Source organism: Muntiacus reevesi, chromosome 2, assembly GCF_963930625.1.
Source record: "Muntiacus reevesi chromosome 2, mMunRee1.1, whole genome shotgun sequence".
Lineage (NCBI taxonomy): Eukaryota > Metazoa > Chordata > Mammalia > Artiodactyla > Cervidae > Muntiacus > Muntiacus reevesi.
Window position 1 is genome coordinate 165,446,453 of NC_089250.1, and position 17,678 is coordinate 165,464,130.

Consider the following 17,678-nt stretch of genomic DNA (forward strand, 5'->3'; position numbering starts at 1 on the left):
TTTGAAACATTAAAAAAGTTAAACTAAAAAAGTTAAAAAAGATATTTGAGAAGTAGGAGTAGGGCAAATATAGATAAAATAAAATATTTTAAAAAGCGAGCCTGTAGGGGAGACTCCTTTTCTTTACCTTTTCCAACTGCCAGAGGCTGCCTGCATTTCTTGGCTCATGGCCCCTTCACATTCAAGCCCAGCAGTGTAGCATTTTCAAATCTCTCTCTCTCTCACCTCCACTTCTCTTGTCATGTCTTCTCTGACTCTTCTCCTGCCTCCCTCTATCCTTTACAAGGACTCTTGTGATTAGATTGAGCCCATGTGGATCATCTAGGATAATCTCTCATTTTAAGATCTTTGGCTTAATCACATCTAAAAAGTCTCCTTTGCCATGTAAGGAAACACATTCACAGGTCCTGGGCAGTAGCAGGTGGGCATCTTCAAGTAGCCATTATTCCATCTCCATAATCTCAGATACAGAAAGCTATTTGCCCAAGGTTATGCCCAACCAGTGGGAGAGGGAGAAGCATGTGTGGGCTCACCCCCACAGGCAGAAGTGCCCTTTTCTTGCCTCCTTATTTGGCATGAAGCTAAAGCCCAGTCAGGCTTCAGGCTACCCCGCTGCTCAGAAACCACTGCTGCCCTCCACTGCCCACAGAGTCCATCCTCTTGGCTGTGTCTGTCACTCACTGGTACTGGCCACATGTTTGATCCATAGCCCTAAAAGTGTCCCTCTTGTTCTCTGCCCAGTCTTAACTCAAAGGTAAAGATCATACTTTAGACCCTTCTGCACCTGTGGAGTGGGGCGGGGGTGGACTTCCAGATGGCACTAGTAGTAAAGACCCCACCTCCCAATGCAAGAGAGGTAAGAGACGTGGGTTTGGTCCCTAGGTCAGGAAGATTCCCTGGAAGTGGGCATGGTAACCCTCTCCAGAATTCTTGGCTTGAAGAATCCCATGGACAGAGAAGCCTGGCTGGCTACGGTCCATAGGATTGCAAAGAGTCAGACAGGATTGAAGCGACGTAGGAGACACATGCAGGCACGCGTGTACCCGTGGGACCCACTGAGCCAGAGAGTTGAAGTTCAACATGTGGATGATGCGTGGCTCATGATGGTCCTGGTAGATTATCCAGATCATTCAGTTCCTGTACCCCAGAATCAGGAAGGCAAAAACTGCATTTCCCAGACTCCCTTGCAGGCTGGACTAGGTTCCACCAAGCCAGACATGGTGGAAGTGTAATGGAGCCAACAGATGAAAAGAGAGAATCTTCTGAGGGAAAAGTGTCTAGGTTTGGTTCTTTGGGGGCAGTACTGTCAGTCCCTGTCATCTTAAGAACCACATAACTGGGCATTTCTCAGAGCTGCATAGCTCTCTGCTGTGCAGTGCTTGAGCTTGGTTCCCCAGTCCCCTTGGAAATCTGCAAGCTCCTTAATGCCCTGTGTGAACATGCCCTTCTAGCTGGAGTGGTTTCTACTGTCTGCAACTAAGAACTGAGAAAGTGAAAGTCGCTCAGTCGTGTCCAACTCTCTGCAATCCCATGGACTGTATAGTGCATGGAATTCTCCGGGCCAGAATACTGGAGTGGGTAGCCATTCCCTTCTCCAGGGGATCTTCCCAACCCAGGGATCAAACCCACGTCTCCCGCATTGCAGGCGAATTCTTTACCAGCTGAGCCACCAGGGAAGCCCAAGAATACTGGAATGGGTGGCCTATCCCTTCTCCAGCAGATCTTCCTACCCCAGGAATCTAACCGGGGTCTCCTACATTGCAATCAGATTCTTTACTAACTGAAGTCCAAGGTCTCATATTCATTTCTCCCTCAATCAGAATGTGAATTCCCAAAGAGCAGGAAGGATGCTCCTTCAGCAGACCAGTCTCCCCAGTAAACTTACCAACATGACAGGCATGATTCACTGAACTGGGTTTGAGCTCTAAGATTCTGATGAATTCTTCATCCTCTCTGTAACTCCAGAGACTGAAACAAAGTGGCCATCCAAATATGGTCTTCTTTTGAAAATTTAAAGCTAACTCAAGCCAAGAGAAGTCAAATTTTTTCAAGTTTCAGTTTAAACACTTGAGTCAGAGGAATGGTCGAGGAAATTCTTCCCCTTTTCTGTCAACTTTTACTTACTACAAAAATGATGTAACATTAAATAGAATGTAAAAATTCATCCAAAAATCTCACTGGGCAAACATGTTGCAATATTCCCATTTCCTTTTCAGCCTTATTCCTATGCATCCTTATTTTTGCAGGCAGGGGTCTACAATCAGCTTTTTTTTTTTTTTAATTAATTTATTTATTACTTTGGCTGTGTTAGATCTTCGTTGCAGCATGTGAGATCTTCACTGTGTCACGAAAGATCTTTCCACAGGGCTCACAGAGGGGGTGCACAAACTCTCACCGTGGTAAACGGCTTAGTTGCTCCCCGGAATGTGGGAATCTTATCTCCCTAACCAGAGATCGAACCTGTGTCCCACGCCTTGCAAGGCAGATTCTTTACCACTGGGCCACCAGGGAAGTCCCTACATTCAGTTTTGCATTCTGCTTTTTCATACAATGCTCTAACACAAGCATGTTCCAGGTTGTAACCTAGTCATCCCTTCTGATGGCACATTATTTGTTTCAGCAGCCATTTTACTTCTTGAGCAATTCTGGTCCCTGTCTTCCAGCTTGTTTTGGCATCACAGCTCATACTGCAGACCTGCTTTTAGGTTCACCTCCTTACCACTGTTTCTCAGGGGCGCAGGATTGTGCAGTCAATGCGCCCAAGTATCGCCACTGCTTGTAGAACTACGGTCTGGCCAGAGGGTGGGAATACCGTCCAGAGTCTTTTCCTGTTCTCATTCATTTTTGTTCCTTTTATATAGGTGCCTCCTTGTTGTCCCAACTTGCATTGCTCTAATTCTTAGGGGGGGTTGGCTATTTCCCGGGGGGGTTTGCTTTTCGGCTCTTGCTGACCTTTGCCCACGGATCTCCAGTTAAAAGGCTCTCGTTTCGGGGAGTGGGGAGTAAGCGCACTAGTCTTCCTGGCTTCCCCTCCGCCCCGCCCCTCCACCCTAGCCCCACCCCTCCCGCCCTAGCCCCACCCCTCCCGCCCTAGCCCCACCCCTCCAGCCGTAGCCCCGCCCCACCCTGCACGGACTGGGACTACACTGCCCAGGAGCCCTTGCGCGGCCAGCGCGGCCGCAGCGTCCGACGCCGGTTGGGACGCGAGGGCCCGAGCTGCAGCGGGGGCGGGCCGAGATGGCCGCGTGGAGCGAGCGGCTGGCCGGCGTGCGTGGGGTGCTGCTGGACATCTCTGGCGTGTTATACGACGGTGGTGAGGGCGGTGGCGCGGCGATCGCCGGCTCCGTGGAGGCGGTGGCGAGGTGAGTGGGTCGCGCTGTGCGCCGGGCGCTGAGCTCAGCCGGGTCCCGAGGGCCGCGGGCCGGGGGCGGGCGGGGGACGGGGCGGGGCTCCTGCTGCCGCTCTGGCCCCGCCCCGCTGGGCAGGCGCAGGGCCGGCCGCGGGACCCAGGACCCCACTGCGGGCACCTGGAGAACCCTGAGGCATGTCGGGCCCTGGGCGATCGTGGGGCTCTGCTGGTTAGAGTTGCTCCACTGTCCAGCAGGGCAGCCCCTGCTGCTTGCTGCTGAGTCCTTGGAATGGGGCTAGTCTGAGTTAAGATATGCCAAGTGTGTAGTCTACACGGATTTCAAAGACTTAGTGTTCTGTTCAGTCGCTCAGTCGTGTCCGACTCTTTGCAACCCCATGGACTGCAGCACAGCAGGCCTCCCTGTCCATCACCAACTCCGGAGTTTACCCAAACTCATGTCCATTGAGTCGGTGATGCCATCCAACCCTCTCATCCTCTGTCCTCCCCTTCTCCTCCCTCCTTCAATCTTACCCAGCATCAGGGTCTTTTCCAGTGAGTCAGCTCTTCGAATCAGGTGGCCAAAGTATTCGAGTTTCAGCTTCAACATCAGTCCTTCCAATGAACACCCAGGACTGATCTCCTTTAGAATGGACTGGCTGGATCTCCTTGCAGTCCAAGGGACTCTCAAGACTCTTCTCCAACACCACAGTTCAAAAGCATCAATTCTTCGGTGCTCACCTTTCTTTATAGTCCAACTCTCACATCCATACATGACTACTGGAAAAACCATAGCTTTGACTAGATGGACCTTTGTTGGCAAAGTAATGTCTCTGCTTTTTAATATGCTGTCTAGGTTGGTCATAACTTTCCTTCCAAGGAGTAAGCGTCTTTTAATTTCATGGCTGCAACACCATCTGCAGTGATTTTGGAGCCCCCCAAAATAAAGTCTCTCACTGTTTCCACTGTTTCCCCATCTATTTGCCATAAAGTGATGGGACCAGATGCCATGATCTTAGTTTTCTGAATGTTTCATTTTAAGCCAACTTTTTCACTCTCCTCTTTCACTTTCATCAAGAGGGTCTTTAGTTCTTCACTTTCTGCCATAAGGGTGGTGTCATCTGCATGTCTGAGGTTATTGATATCTCTTCAGGCAATCTTGATTCCGGCTTGTGCTTCATCCAGCCCAGCACTTCTCATGATGTACTTTGCATATAAGTGAGAAAGAGACTTAGTGAGAAAAATGTAAAAAGTTCATTATATCATTTTGTATTGGTTGCATGTTTGAAATGATAGTAATTTGAATATGTTAGGCTAAATAAAATATATTTAATACTTCCACCTGCTTCTTTTGATCTTTGTTATCGTGGTTACCAGAAAACTTTAAATTACATTTGTGGCCGGCATTATGATTGGGTTGGACTGCACTGACCGTCTGCTTAGACGGTAGGAGGGCATCTTGCCTGTTAGTCTTGGGCACCGAGGACACTCCCAGGGCTGCTGATGGCACCTCTGGACCCAGGCTTTGTAATCGCCATTGGCATCTCAGAACCAGAAAGTGAGAGGGCCATCAGGGTGAAGGGAGGGAGGAAGTGCCTTCCAGCTGGGGGGAACAGTGGCTTCAAAACCTGAAGAAGAGAGCTTGGCAGGTTCCCCTGCACAGAACTGACGAGTGAGCGAGGACTGGTGAGTGGCAGAGCCTGGCTACAGCAGGCCTTGAGAGTCGGGCAGAGCTGTTTGGATTCCATCCTGAGTGCAGGGAAAAGTCACTGAAGATTTTAGGCAAGAGTATCATGGGATCCGATTTATATTTTAAAGAAATTAAAATATAAAAAGTGAAAGTACCAGGTGGCCTGGTGGCTCAGATGGTGAAGAATCTGCCTGCAGAGCAGGAGACGCGGCTTCAATCTCTGGATCAGGATGATACCCTGGAGAAGGAAATGGCAACCCATTCTGATATTCTTGCCTGGCAGACTACAGGCAGATCCTAGCAGGGTACAGACCTTGGGGTTGCAGAGTCAGACACGACTGAGCAACTAACAGTTTAGTTTTGTACAAGTACCAAGTGAAAACAGGAGAGATTCCCTTTGAAATCTTGGAGTGGGAGAAGAACTTTCTAGCTCCGCCTCAAAATCTAGACTGTTTATCTTACATTGCTTGTGAAGATGCATTTGGCATTATCTGTTAGCATCTGCCTCATACATGAGAAATGAGATAGGTGGGAGGGCGTTTGTGGTAGTGCCTTGTGAGATAGCAAAAGACTTGAAACATCTCAACTGTCCATCACAAGGGGAGTGTGACAGCCTCAGTCTATCAGAGAAGTTCTGTGCTGTATAAAAAAGGATGAGCACCCCTGCCTTGTAGGCGTCCCATGTAGACGGGACGTGCTCTGTGCTGTCTTTTGGGTAGAAAAGGTAGGAATGCAAGCATGTATTCCTGCTGGTAGGTTTGCATAAAGAAGCTGGAGGGAAGAACTTCACTATGGGAAGAGCTGGGGTGGTTGTAGGAAGGGGGTGGGAGCAAGACTCTTCCCTGGCTAACTTGGTATAGAAACATTCTTACACACTTTTGAGCCACGTGGATGTATTTTCCTGTTCAGGATACCAAAAAAGGAGTATTTTCTGAATTTTGTCTCAATAAAGCTGGAAAAAATGCCACATTTCCCTACCCCCACCCCCACCAACTCTTTTAAGAAGATCTCTGTCTGCAAAGCGCAGAAATAAGTGTTGGTGGGGCAGATGGCAGGGCTCCAGAGGAAACAGGGAAGCAGGCAGCTGCGAGATCCTTGTGTGGTCCAGGGAGACACGAAGGGGTGTGGGCTAGCGGGTGGAGATGAAGAGAAGGGGGGTAAACTCAAGAGACCTTCTGGGAGCAGGACCAATGGGACCTTGGACCACTGGATGTATGGGGTATTGTGGGGTCCAGGGAGAAGATGAAGTGGAGAACGGCTCCGGTGTTGGGCTACAGCATCTGATGGGATGGAGAGGGGCCGGGGGGGTGCAGGCAGGTGCCCTGACGGCTCTTGATGCGGTGCCTCGCTCTCGATAGACCCCAGGACTGTGCCGTTTCAATCTCCCTTCCCACGTTCATATGGGAGTTCCGGTTGTATGTGCTTTGAATTATTTTAAAATCAGGACCACTTAAAAGCATCTTTACATTAAAGAAAAATGCTCATCTCTTCTCCTGAGGGGGGTGTAGTTTCCCATTTTCAGTTATTTTCAGTAGTGCTGCCACGAGCATTCTAGAACGTGTCTTTGGTGAATGCATGGATGCGTTTATGCTGGGTGCAGACCCAGGGGTGGAATTGCCGACCCTGAGATAGGCCTATAATCGTCGCTAGAAGATGCTGTCGGGCCATTTCCCAAAGTGGTGTATGCGAGAGTCCCCGTGGCTCCGTTCCTTACAAACACGTGGGTTTTTGAGTCCTTGGCATCTTCGCAAGGTCGTTTTTGCTTCTAGAAACCTGAGATGTAAAGGAGGTCAAGGCTATGGAGAGAGCCTCAGTCCCATCCGTCCACCTTCTGCCGGGGAGCACGGGGTGGCTTCAGCAGCGGCCGTGGAGGAGGTCGGGCTGATTGTGAGCCCTTGCATTCCAGCCAGTAGCGTGGGTCTAGGTGCACCTTCCTGGGCCAGTGGCTCCAGGGAGCGCCTCCTCTGTGCTGGGCGTCCGTGTCCGTGTCGCTTCATCGCCCACTGCCGAGAGGCGGCTGTTATCTCCCTCGATCAGCTGAAGCCACTGCGGCTCAGGGCTCGCCAGGTCTCCGCTGGGATGGCCCAGGGACCATGGGAACCTAGGTCTGCCCCACTCCTACTCTCTGTGCTGGACCTGAGCGTAGGGTCCTTTGAGGGAGACACGGGTATTGGAAAAGGATGGGGTCTTCTCTCCAGCAGCCTCCCTGGGTGATGCTCCCCTCCCCCGACACACTGTCCCACAGTCTGCCTCCCACCCCCGGGTGTGACTCTAAGGGGGTTGATCCCTGCTCCGTTAACCACGGAGGGTTTGGACTAGTGTCTCCCCCAACAGACCTCCGGGAGGTTTTTGTCTTAAAGGAAAGGAAAGGGATGTCCCACAGTTGTGTCCAACTCTTTGCAACCCCATGGACTGTAGCCCACCAGGCTCCTCCGTCCATGGTATTTTCCAGGCAGGAGTACTGGAGTGGGCTGCCATTTCCTTCTCCAGGGGATCTTCCTGACCCAGAGATCGAACCCAGGTCTCCCACATTGCAGGCAGACGCTTTACCATCTGAGCCACCAGGGAAGCCTCCTTTTGTTTTGGCCTGCTTTAATTCAACTGATTTGTCTAACTGGAGTGTCTTTGGTAGCAGTGACACTGTATCAATCTAGCAGCCATATGATAACAGGCTATACAAATAGTCCTCAAATGCATCCCAGGGGCAAGAGGGAAGTGCCTTCCCCACAGAGCACAGGATCGTTTCCTGCAGTTGACCATCCTGCTGCCCAGGGGCCTGGAGAAGGAGGCCTGGAGATCTGAACCACCCTGCGGCCCCCTGGCATAGGACCACACCACATCCCCACAACTCTTCCTCACCCACCAGGGCCTTCCCAAGGGACCTGCTCTCCCTCCGCCCACCTCACCCCCGTCTCCCAGTTACACAGACTTTGGGTGGGTTTTCCCCTGACCGGCCCCTTAGCAGCCCAGCATCCACAGAACCTGGCTCCCCCACCCCACACTGCAGCACCCTCTGGCTCGAGATCCTTTTCTCTCTAAAGACTAGGCCCCTCCACGCAGGCTGAGGCCTCCCATGGCCAACTGGTCACACTCAGGCCCAAGGGAGCAGCCCCTGCCCTCCTGTGGGGGCGGTCGGAGCCCCGTGTCCAGACCCTCCTGGCGGTGAGTGTGTGTGGATCCTCTCCCCAGTAAAACCTGCCGGCTCCTGGAGTGTCCCTGGGGATGTCAGACTTGGGGACACTCTTTCCCTCTCATAGGGGCTGAGCCAAGAATGGGCTCTCCTGGTGAGCGGGCCCTGCCCTGCTGGCCTTGGTAGAGACCGCTGGGGTTGCATCACTTTTTGTAGTTGTTTTGCAGCCATACCCTGCCCTCTCTGGGCTCCTTGATATGCGAGGCTGGCTTTGAAGTCACAGGGAGCTCAGAGGAAGTTCCTGGGGTGAGAGCAGAGCCCCAGCGGTGATGGGGTCCCCGATTCCCTGGGGGGTGTTTGCCTCCATGACGGCGGAGCCATGGGTCCCCAAACAGCACCTTCTGTCTGGAAACCCCGGAGCGGGGGAAGCAACTCGCCACTCCTCTTCCTAGCTGTCGGTGGTGACAGGTGTCCTCAGCTTTTGAAAAAATTCCCACCTTTTGGGGGACACAGAGCACATGGGGAGTATCAGCTCTGCTTTGTAAGATGATGTTGTTTAGTCGCTAAGTTGTGTCCGACTCTGCATCCCCATGGACTTTAGCCTGCCAGGCTTCTCTGTCTGTGAGATTCTCCAGGCAAGAATACTGAAGTGGGTTGCCATGGGTTGGAACCTGAGTCTCCTGCATTGGCAGGCAGATTCTTTACCACTGAGCCACCAGGGAAGTCCTTTTAAGACAATATAGACCACAATAATAGCGTCACTGGTGATGGACGGGAGGCCTGCGATGTCCCAGGTGGACGTTTGACCACACAAGCTACCTTCACAATCAGCCCATTTCAAAGCAGAGCCTGAGGCTCAGAGAGTTTCAGAAACTGGCACAAATGGAAAAAGTCATTGAGCCGGGACTACCTCCTCTGCACCCCCGAAGCCCCATCCACCCGACTCCAAGCCCCAGTTTTCCCTGCAGTACTTCATGGCTTCTCATCAAAGATGTACTTGTCCATTTCTTCCTTCACATATTTGTCAAGTGCTCTTTTTGGTGGCTCAGCTGGTAAAGAATCTGCCTGCAATGTGGGAGACGTGGGTTCGATCCCTGGGTGAGGAAGATCTGCTGGAGAAGGGAAAGGCTATTCGCTTCAGTATTCTGGCCAGGAGAATTCCATGGACTATATAGTCTGTGGGGTCGCCAAGAGTCAGACATGACTGAGTGACTTTCACTTCTCACTTTTCTTTATACTAGGCTTCCCTGGTGGTTCAGTTGGTAAAGAATCCGCCTGCAGATGCAGGAGACCCGGGTTCGATCCCTGGGTTGGGAAAATCCCCTGGAGAAGGGAAAGGCTACTCACTCCAGTATTCTTGCCTGCAGAATTCCATGGACAGAGGAGCCTGGTGGACAGCAAATGGGGTCACAAAGAGTCAGATGCAACTGAGCGACCCACACTTTACCTTCACGTTCTTTCATGCTAGAAACACAGCTGGAGGCACTGGGACAGGGGCAGTGAGTGGGGCAGATGGAAGTCCCTGCTCCCAGGGCGGGTGCTGACCGTCCAGTCTGGGGAGGGCAGCATAAACAGCGCCCAGAAGGCAAGTGTGGGGGAGATGGGAGCCGAGGTCGGGGAGCCCAGCCACGTGGAACCGGTGACGTGTAAGGTGGGCTCTGGACCTGTCCTCTGGGCCAGTGGCGTCCCAGATGGGAGAGCAGGAGGTCCAGGCCTCCTGGAGCCGCAGGGTGGGCCAGGTGGGGCCCATTTACTGCCCCGGGGCTTGTGGTGGGCGTGGTCCCGGGACATCTGTAACCGGCCTGGGGCCCCCAGCAGGCCCTTTATTGGAGTCCATTCTTGGGCAGCTGGGCTCCCCAAGGGGAGCCATTCAGAGGCAGGGCCTGGCACAGCAGGGGCTGCCCCGCACAAAGGGAGCCCCGAGGTATCTGCATGTGAAAGCCGGGGAGGGCGGCGTTTACTGCATCCTGTCTCGGGCACTAAAGCACAGCTGCGGGGTCCCCCTCGGCCCAGCCTTTTCGCGGCGGCGGAAGGAAGCAGGGCCGCCTTGGCCGGGCAGCCTCATAAAGCAATTGCTACCCGGGACTCTCAGACCCGCGGCCGGTGCTCCCAAACGTGCACACGAGCCCTGCGACCCTGTAAAAGTCAGGCCCCGCCCCGCAGGCCTCAGGGCCCGAGGATCAGGGCCGGGGGCTTGTCTGCAGCTCGGCTTCCTTGAGGGTCAGCACCACCCCACCCCGCTCGCTCCATCAGACCCCACGCACACAGCCAGCCGGAGGTGGCTCCCTGTGTCTCCTCGCCCCGTCCCCGAGGTGTGGCCCAGCATCTGCCGGAGGGACTCTTGAGGCTCTCAGAGGGGACAGGCCGCTTGTTCTGAGTTCATTTATGCCAGAAACAGCTCCGCTGAGTCAGCCTGGACCTTGGACAAGGGGCGTTTGTCCGGAATGCCCCGCGGCCGTGCTGCTGATGTCATGGGCTGACTTCAGAGCTGGGGCCCCGGGGGGCCGAGCGCACAGTGCCCCCCTCCCCGGCCCAGTGCTTGTTGCATAACGTCTACAGTTTAATCTTCAGGAGCCAGAGGGGCTTCCTTCTTGTGAACAGTCCCACTCAGTGCCTGAGTGGAGGGGGGCGGGGCTGGGACTTGCTCCGAGAGCGGGGGTCAGCACCCCTGCCCGGGCAGGTGCCACACCCCCCAAGAAGGTTGGAGTCCGCTCTGGCGGGTGGGGACCTAGGTCCAAGTCCCAGCCCAGCGTGTGGCTGTAATGTGGCCTCCGGCAAGTTCCTTAGGCTTTCTGTGCGTCCGTTTCATTCCTGGAAGCTGTTGTAACTGCCCTTGGGGCTGTCCAGCCTGGGTGTCACGGGGACGTCTGGCAGAACAGCCAGCCCCAGTCCCCCCCCCCCCCCCCCCCCGCCTTGTCTGGTTGAACTTTGCCCTCTTTCTTATCGGTTGCCCCAGCTCACCTGCTGTCTCCATCTGCGATCCCAGGTGCCCTGAGCATCTGGCTTCCTGTCCAGCTGCCTGCCTCGAGGGCCTGAATGTCCCCGGTACCCAGCCCTGGGCCTGCCAGAGGTGAGGTTGTCACCAGCGTCGTCACTCACAGAGCTTTTGCAACATGCTTCAGAACAGTCCTGTCAGTGGCTTCTGCCGGTGGCCCATTTTACAGAGGCGTACACTGAGGTGGGAGAGGGTTGGGTGACAAGCCTTGGCCTCACACAGCGACAGGCTGGTGGCGGTGCTGTGGGTGTGTCTGCTTCCCGAGCTGAGGCCCCCTTACCCCAGGAATACCCGGCCTCTGTCCCCTGCAGCGCCCAGCCCATGCCCAGCCGGTGGCCACATCAGGGGAGAACTGACTGGTGGCTGGCCGTCCAAGGCTGGAGGGTGGTCCACAGACCCCTTGACTCTTGAAAACATGTCCTTTAAGTGGCTCGTGTCCCTCTGGGCCTCGGTCTCCCCCTCAGTGAAAGGAACCACTAGACTGGACAGTCTCCAAGTCTTCTCTGGTTTGCAGATTCCCGTGCATCTGATTCTAAATTTCAGTTGTCAGTAACTAGTAAAGCGATGCCGTGAGCTCGGTGTGGCTCTCTGATCAGAGCTCAGAGGCTCAGGCAAGTCAGAGCGAGAACTCACTGGATGGCAAGGGGGGCAGGGGCCGGAGCGGGGGTAGCCCCAGCCCCAGCCCCAGCCCCGGCCCCAGGCGGGGAAGGTATGCCGCTTGTTTCATAAGGACCCTGGCTCTGGGCTCGCCCGACATCTATTTGACTGTCCCCTCCTTCTCCACTGTCCTCCTGAGGTCAGTGGCTGGCTGGCCAACACTGAGGCTCAGCCAGAGCCACCTGCGTGCGTCACCGCCTCTGTGTTCTGTCTCTTCTCTCCGTCCAGACTTTGGACTCCCGTTTCTTGCCTGGACTCTTGACGACACTGTGCCCAGCAGAGGGCCAGCTGGAGAGTGGGCAGGGACCTCCAGGGACCCCGCAGCTGGTCGTCACCGGCTGGCCGAAAGGTCTGCTCTGGTGGCCAGGAGGGGGAGGTGCAGCAGGCCCAGCTCGTGCTCCTGGCAAAAGCCTTCCCCGCGCCCCTGTGTTCACAGCGCCCTGGCGCTGTCAGCACGAGGGAGGACTCCTCTTGGGCCCGCTGTGCCCCTCCCCCCTGAAGACCTGGAAGGCTGGGTGTGACCCCATTTCATGGCTGGGATCTCAGACCCCTGAGTCTGGCCCAGGGATGCCTGGGCCAAGGGCATGTGTGTAGTGCAGGTCCGGGACCCCAGCTGGGAAGCCAGACCCCCTTCTCAAGAGGCAGAAGCCCTTCTGTCGGTGCTCCAGCTGGAGGGCAGCTCCCTGACCCCGAGCTGATGCCCATTCATCTGGGCGCATGGGGAGCTGGGCCGGGGTCCTCCCGGAATCAACGGTGGCTGCCCCTTGGTGTGCTAGAATGACGGTGTTTTTCTTTTTTTCCTCCTTCTTCCTTCCTTCTTCCCTCCCTCATTCTTTCTCTTTCTTTCTCCCTCTCCCCACCACCTCCCTCCTTTCCTTTCTTTTTTTTTTTAAATGACTGGATTTCTCTGCTGCAGGACTGCGCCTGCTCTGCGCACGGGCTCCCATGTGACCCTATGATAAACTAGCGAGTCCTTAGAACAAATAGGCCCTTTGCATGTGTCAGTTTTCTGAATGTGTGCGGTCCGTCTCCGTGGCTTTCTAAAAGGGAAGCGGCCACAGATCTCAGTATCAGACAGTGGCTGGCGCTGCCGCGGAGCCCCGCCACGTAACAAAGATCTGGATGCCGAGAGATGGGGCAACCGGGACTCCTGTTCTCTGAGGGTCTTGACTGGGCGCTGCTGCCCAGGTTTCAGTTCATAATGAGTGCCCCCCAGGGTGTTGAGGGTGTCCTTTCCTTCTCTTGGAAACCCGAACCACAGAGATTCATTTATCTGCAGCTCTGGCCATTTTTGATAGAAAGAGGGGCTTCTCTCCACCAAATAGTGTCTTTAGTTGCAGCCCCCGGGATGGGGGCACAGAGCAGGCAGTGTGGGTCAGGGAGGCGGGGATGTGGGGGACATGCTCTTCCCCTCCCCCACCTTTCTCCCCTTCTGGTCTGTTTCTCCGTCTCAGGGCAGGGCTCGAGGTCACTGGATGTGGTAGAGACTTCAGCCCTGGGTGGGCCTGTGAACCTCACACAGCTCTTGTGAAGACCAACCCAGTTCAGTTCAGTTGCTCAGTCGTGTCCAACTCTTTGTGACCCCATGAACCGCATGGCACACCAGGCCTCCCTGTCCATCACCAAGTCCTGAAGCTTATGCAAACTCATGTCCATTGAGTCAGTGATGCCATCCAGCCGTCTCATCCTCTGTCGTCCCCTTCTCCTCCTGCCCTCAATCTTTCCCAGCATCAGGGTCTTTTCCAGTGAGTCAGCTCTTCGCATCAGGTGGGCCATAGTATTGGAGTTTCAGCTTCAGTGTCAGTCCTTCCAATGAACACCCAGGACTGATCTCCTTTAGGATGGACTGGTTGGATCTCCTTGCAGTCCAAGGGACTCTCAAGAGTCTTCTCCAACACCACAGTTCAAAAACATCAATTCTTCGGTGCTCAGCTTTCTTTATAGTCCAACTCTCACATCCATACATGACTACTGGAAAAACCATACCCTTGACTAGACAGATCTTTGTTGACAAAGTAATATCTCTCTTTTTAATATGCTGTCTAGGTTGGTCATAACTTTCCTTCCAAGGAGGAAGCGTCTTTTAATTTCATGGCTGCAATCACCATTTTCAGTGATTTTGGAGCCCAAAAAAATAAAGTTACCACTGTTTCCCCATCTATTTGCCATGAAGTGATGGGACCAGATGCCATGATCTTAGTTTTCTGAATGTTGAGTTTTAAGCCAACTTTTTCACTCTCCTCTTTCACTTTCACCAAGAGGCTCTTTAGTTCTTCTTCACTTTCTGCCATAAGGGTGGTGTCATCTGCATATCTGAGGTTATTGATATTTCTTCCGGCAATCTTGATTCCAGCTTGTGCTTCCTCCAGCCCAGCGTTTCTCATGATGTACTCTGCATATAAGTTAAATAAGCAGGGTGACAATATACAGCCTTGATGTACTCCTTTTCCTATTTGGAACCAGTCTGTTGTTCCATGAAGACCAGCCCAGGGACACGTAAATCAGAGGACGTGGACCCTGTTCTCTCTGTGGTCGGGAGGAGTCACCATCCTCTACCCTCGTTTATCGCTTCAAGTTTGACCTGCCAGCCTGCTGCCTTCCCTACCCACCCAGGAGCCCACCCAGCTTGAGGCCTCCTCTCCTTCACCGTCCTGTGAGGGTCCTTCTCCTTGGGGTGGGAGTAAGGTTTGGAGCCACCATCAGCCTGGTCTTCCAGACCCCACCCACACCCCCGACCCCTCCACCATCAGTAGGACCCAGCCCTTGCTCCTGGGAGGCCCAGGTGGTAGGAGCAGCAGACGGGAGGGCCTGCCAGCCGTGGGGGGCCTCTCTGCTTGGTGATGGGGTGGCTAGAGTGTGATGGGGGAGGGCCCGCCTGCTCTGGGCAGTGGGGGCAGGGAGGGGGGCCGGGAACGAGATTGGGGAGCCTGTCTGCTGGCCGCTTACTGGCCGACGTTCTCCGCACACCCTGAGCGAGCTCTGACCGTGGGCCAGGCCCAAGCTGGCACCTCGAAGATCTCCCTGGAGCTTCAGCACGTGAGGCTGTTATCATCCCATCTTCCAGATGAGGAAACTGGGCCCCAGAGAGAAGAAATAGCTTGTGGAGGTGCCACAGCCCATACTCATCAGACCCTGCAGCACGTCTGGGTCGCTCCTTGACCTCCTGGCCTCCCGCTCAGTATTAGAGCGTCTCATATGCATTTGTCCCTTGGCTGCAGGAAGGCATGACTTGCCCTGCATCCCTGTGCAAAGGCCCGTTCTCCCGTCTACCCATCTGGACTCATCAGGCTCCACTGTGCTTTCCCTAACCCCAACCCTAAACCTAACCCCAAACCTAACCCTAAACCTAACCCCAACCCTAACCCCAGCCCCAACCCTAACCCTAACCCCAACCCTAACCCTAACCCCAGCCCCAACTCTAACCCCAACCCTAACCCCAAACCCAACCCTAACCCCAGCCCCAACCCTAAACCCAGCAGACGCTGAAGCAGTGCTGCCCGTGAGCAGCATTGGCAGTGAGCCCTCCCGAGGTTCTCTGGGTGCTAAAATGAGTTGGTTCCATGAGAATTTGGGTCACTTAAGTGGTTCTCACAGAAAAGTGCTGCTGTGCTTCTAGAGCTGTGAAAGCCAAGAGGGAAGAGGACAGACTGCCTGGGTGGGGACAGAAGTCTGGGGGGCCTTCCTGGAGGAAGGGACATACGAACCAGGCTTTGAAGGACGCGTAGGATTTGCCATAGGGGATGGGTGACGGCAAAGACTCAGGGTGATGCGAGGTCCTTCGGGGTCAGATGAAGGTCAGAGGTGGCTGGGGCCGGGTGGGGGCTGAGCTCGGAGGGGCCTTACCCAGGGCAGCCTCCTTGCCGCTGTCCAGCTCCTCTCTGGTGAGCCCAGAGGGCGCTGGGCGGTGGAGCTGTGCCAAGGTCAGCCAGGATGTCCAGTAATCGTCCCAGCGCTCTACCTGCTCCCGAGCGATAATGAGAGGGTTTCCATTATGTTCGGGTGAGCGCCCCTGGCAGATGCCGACAGCTAGCAGATGTGTGAGGTCCAAGGTGATTTGCAAGGGACCCGCTCATGTGATGCTCGGTAATGGCATCAGGCGACGCTGTCACTCAGAGCTTGTCCCGGCCTCTGGGAGGAGGTAAAGGTCAGTTCAAAGAGCTGGTGCGCCCACGGGAAGTAGAGGCAAGTCCCCACCTGCTCGGGACGTGGCGGGGGGGTCCGGTCCGGGGAGGCACAGCAGACTGAGGACGTGACTGTGGTCTCAGAGGGGACGTCCGGCCGGAGCCCCACTCTGGCGGCCGGAGCCCCACTCTGGCGGCCGGGGCCCTGTGGTAGGCCCTCTGTCCCCAGGGTCCTGGGGTGTTGGGGGTCGGGGATGGCCTGGCCTGGCCTGGAGCCAGGCCCAGTCCGGTGCCGGCGTCTCTGGGGCTCGCGGCCCTGAAGCCACACCTGGCTCCCGCTCTCCTGACTTTGGGTTCATGTGTTCCAGGCCGTCCAAGGCTGAATCTGATATTAAGCAGCAACCCCTCCAAGAGACGCCAAGGCTTTGGCTCCTCCACGGCCTTAGTCTGCCGGAACCAGAGTACCACAGGCGTGGGGGGCTCAGCGACAGAGGTGTATCTGCCCCCAGTCCTGAAGTCTGGGCGTCCGAGATCGAGGTGCCTCTAGGGTGGGTTTCTGGTGGGGGGGAGCCCTCTTCCCGGCTTGCTAGGCGGCCCCCTTCAGCTGTGCCCTGACGTGGCCTCCTCTCTGTATCGCAGAGGGACCCCTGGCGCCTGTGGCTGTGATCCTGTCGCGTCCCGGCCCCACCCTTCCATCCTCTCCTGACCTTCATTACCTCCCGAGGGGGTCAGCCTACGAGATGGAGGGCGGGGTGGCCTTCTCAGGTGTCTGCCTCCTGGAGCTCCTGTTTTCTCATCCCTGGGACGGGGCTCCTGGTTCTTGCCTCCATAGCTCGCAGACTCAATATGGCAGGTGTTTAGCGCCTTCTGCGCTCCAGGCTCCTGGCCCTGGGGGTGCATGCGGGGGACACAGGGTGTCCACAGGGCGCTCTGCCCTCAAGGGGTGAGGATGACATCAGGTCCCTGATACTGACCCCCAAGGCAAGGCTGAATGTAACATATTCATCCTTTACTATTTTTAATAATAATAATGAATAATACTTTAGGGCTTCCTTGATGGTTCAGTGGTAAAAAAAAAGAAATGCACCTACAATGCAGAAGACACAGGAGACGATGGTTCGATCCCTGGGTCAGGAAGATCCCCTGGAGGAGAAAATGGCAACCCATGCTGGTATTCTTGCCTGGAGAATCCCATGGACCGAGGAGCCTGGCAGGGTACAGTCCGGAGGGTTGCAAAGAGTCAGACACGACTGAGCATGCACGCATCCATCCAACCAGTACTTTTGTTGCTTTTAGTAATTAAGATAAATGAAGAGAGGACCTGGGACTCATGCCAGAAAGCGAAAAGAGGGTGTGATCAGGGACAGGACAGACCGGCAGTGAGGGGCCTTCCCCGAGCATTTCCCACCGCTGTCCGGGGGATGATTCAGTCCTAAAACTAGTAATTTTGTTTTATTTTTAATTGGAGGATAACTACAATATCGTGTTGGTTTCTGCCATATGACAGCGTGAATCAGCCACAGGTGTACATGTGTCCCCTCCCTCTGACCTCCCTCCCACCTCCCGCACCATCCCACCCCTCTAGGTGGTCACAGAGCCCCAGGTTGAGCTCCCTGAGTCATACGGCAAATTCCCACTGGCTATCTGTTTTACATATGGTAGTGTAGAGGTTTCCATGTTACTTTCTCCATTTGAGTACTTTTGATTTTAAAGCACTGCGTCTTCAGTAAACGTACGTC

At 54.8% G+C, this 17,678-nt stretch overlaps 1 protein-coding gene across 3 annotated transcripts in view; it reads left to right on the top strand.

The window, feature by feature from the left end:
• Positions 1-3,186: 3,186 nt before the first annotated feature.
• LHPP (phospholysine phosphohistidine inorganic pyrophosphate phosphatase) overlaps positions 3,187-17,678 on the top strand; it is a 120,028-nt gene continuing 105,536 nt past the window's right edge. For all 3 annotated transcript variants that reach the window (XM_065920149.1, XM_065920150.1, XM_065920151.1), the window contains exon 1: positions 3,187-3,362. In XM_065920149.1, coding sequence (XP_065776221.1) covers positions 3,238-3,362 — 125 coding nt within the window. In that variant the 5' untranslated portion in view covers positions 3,187-3,237. The remainder of the gene's footprint in view (positions 3,363-17,678) is intronic.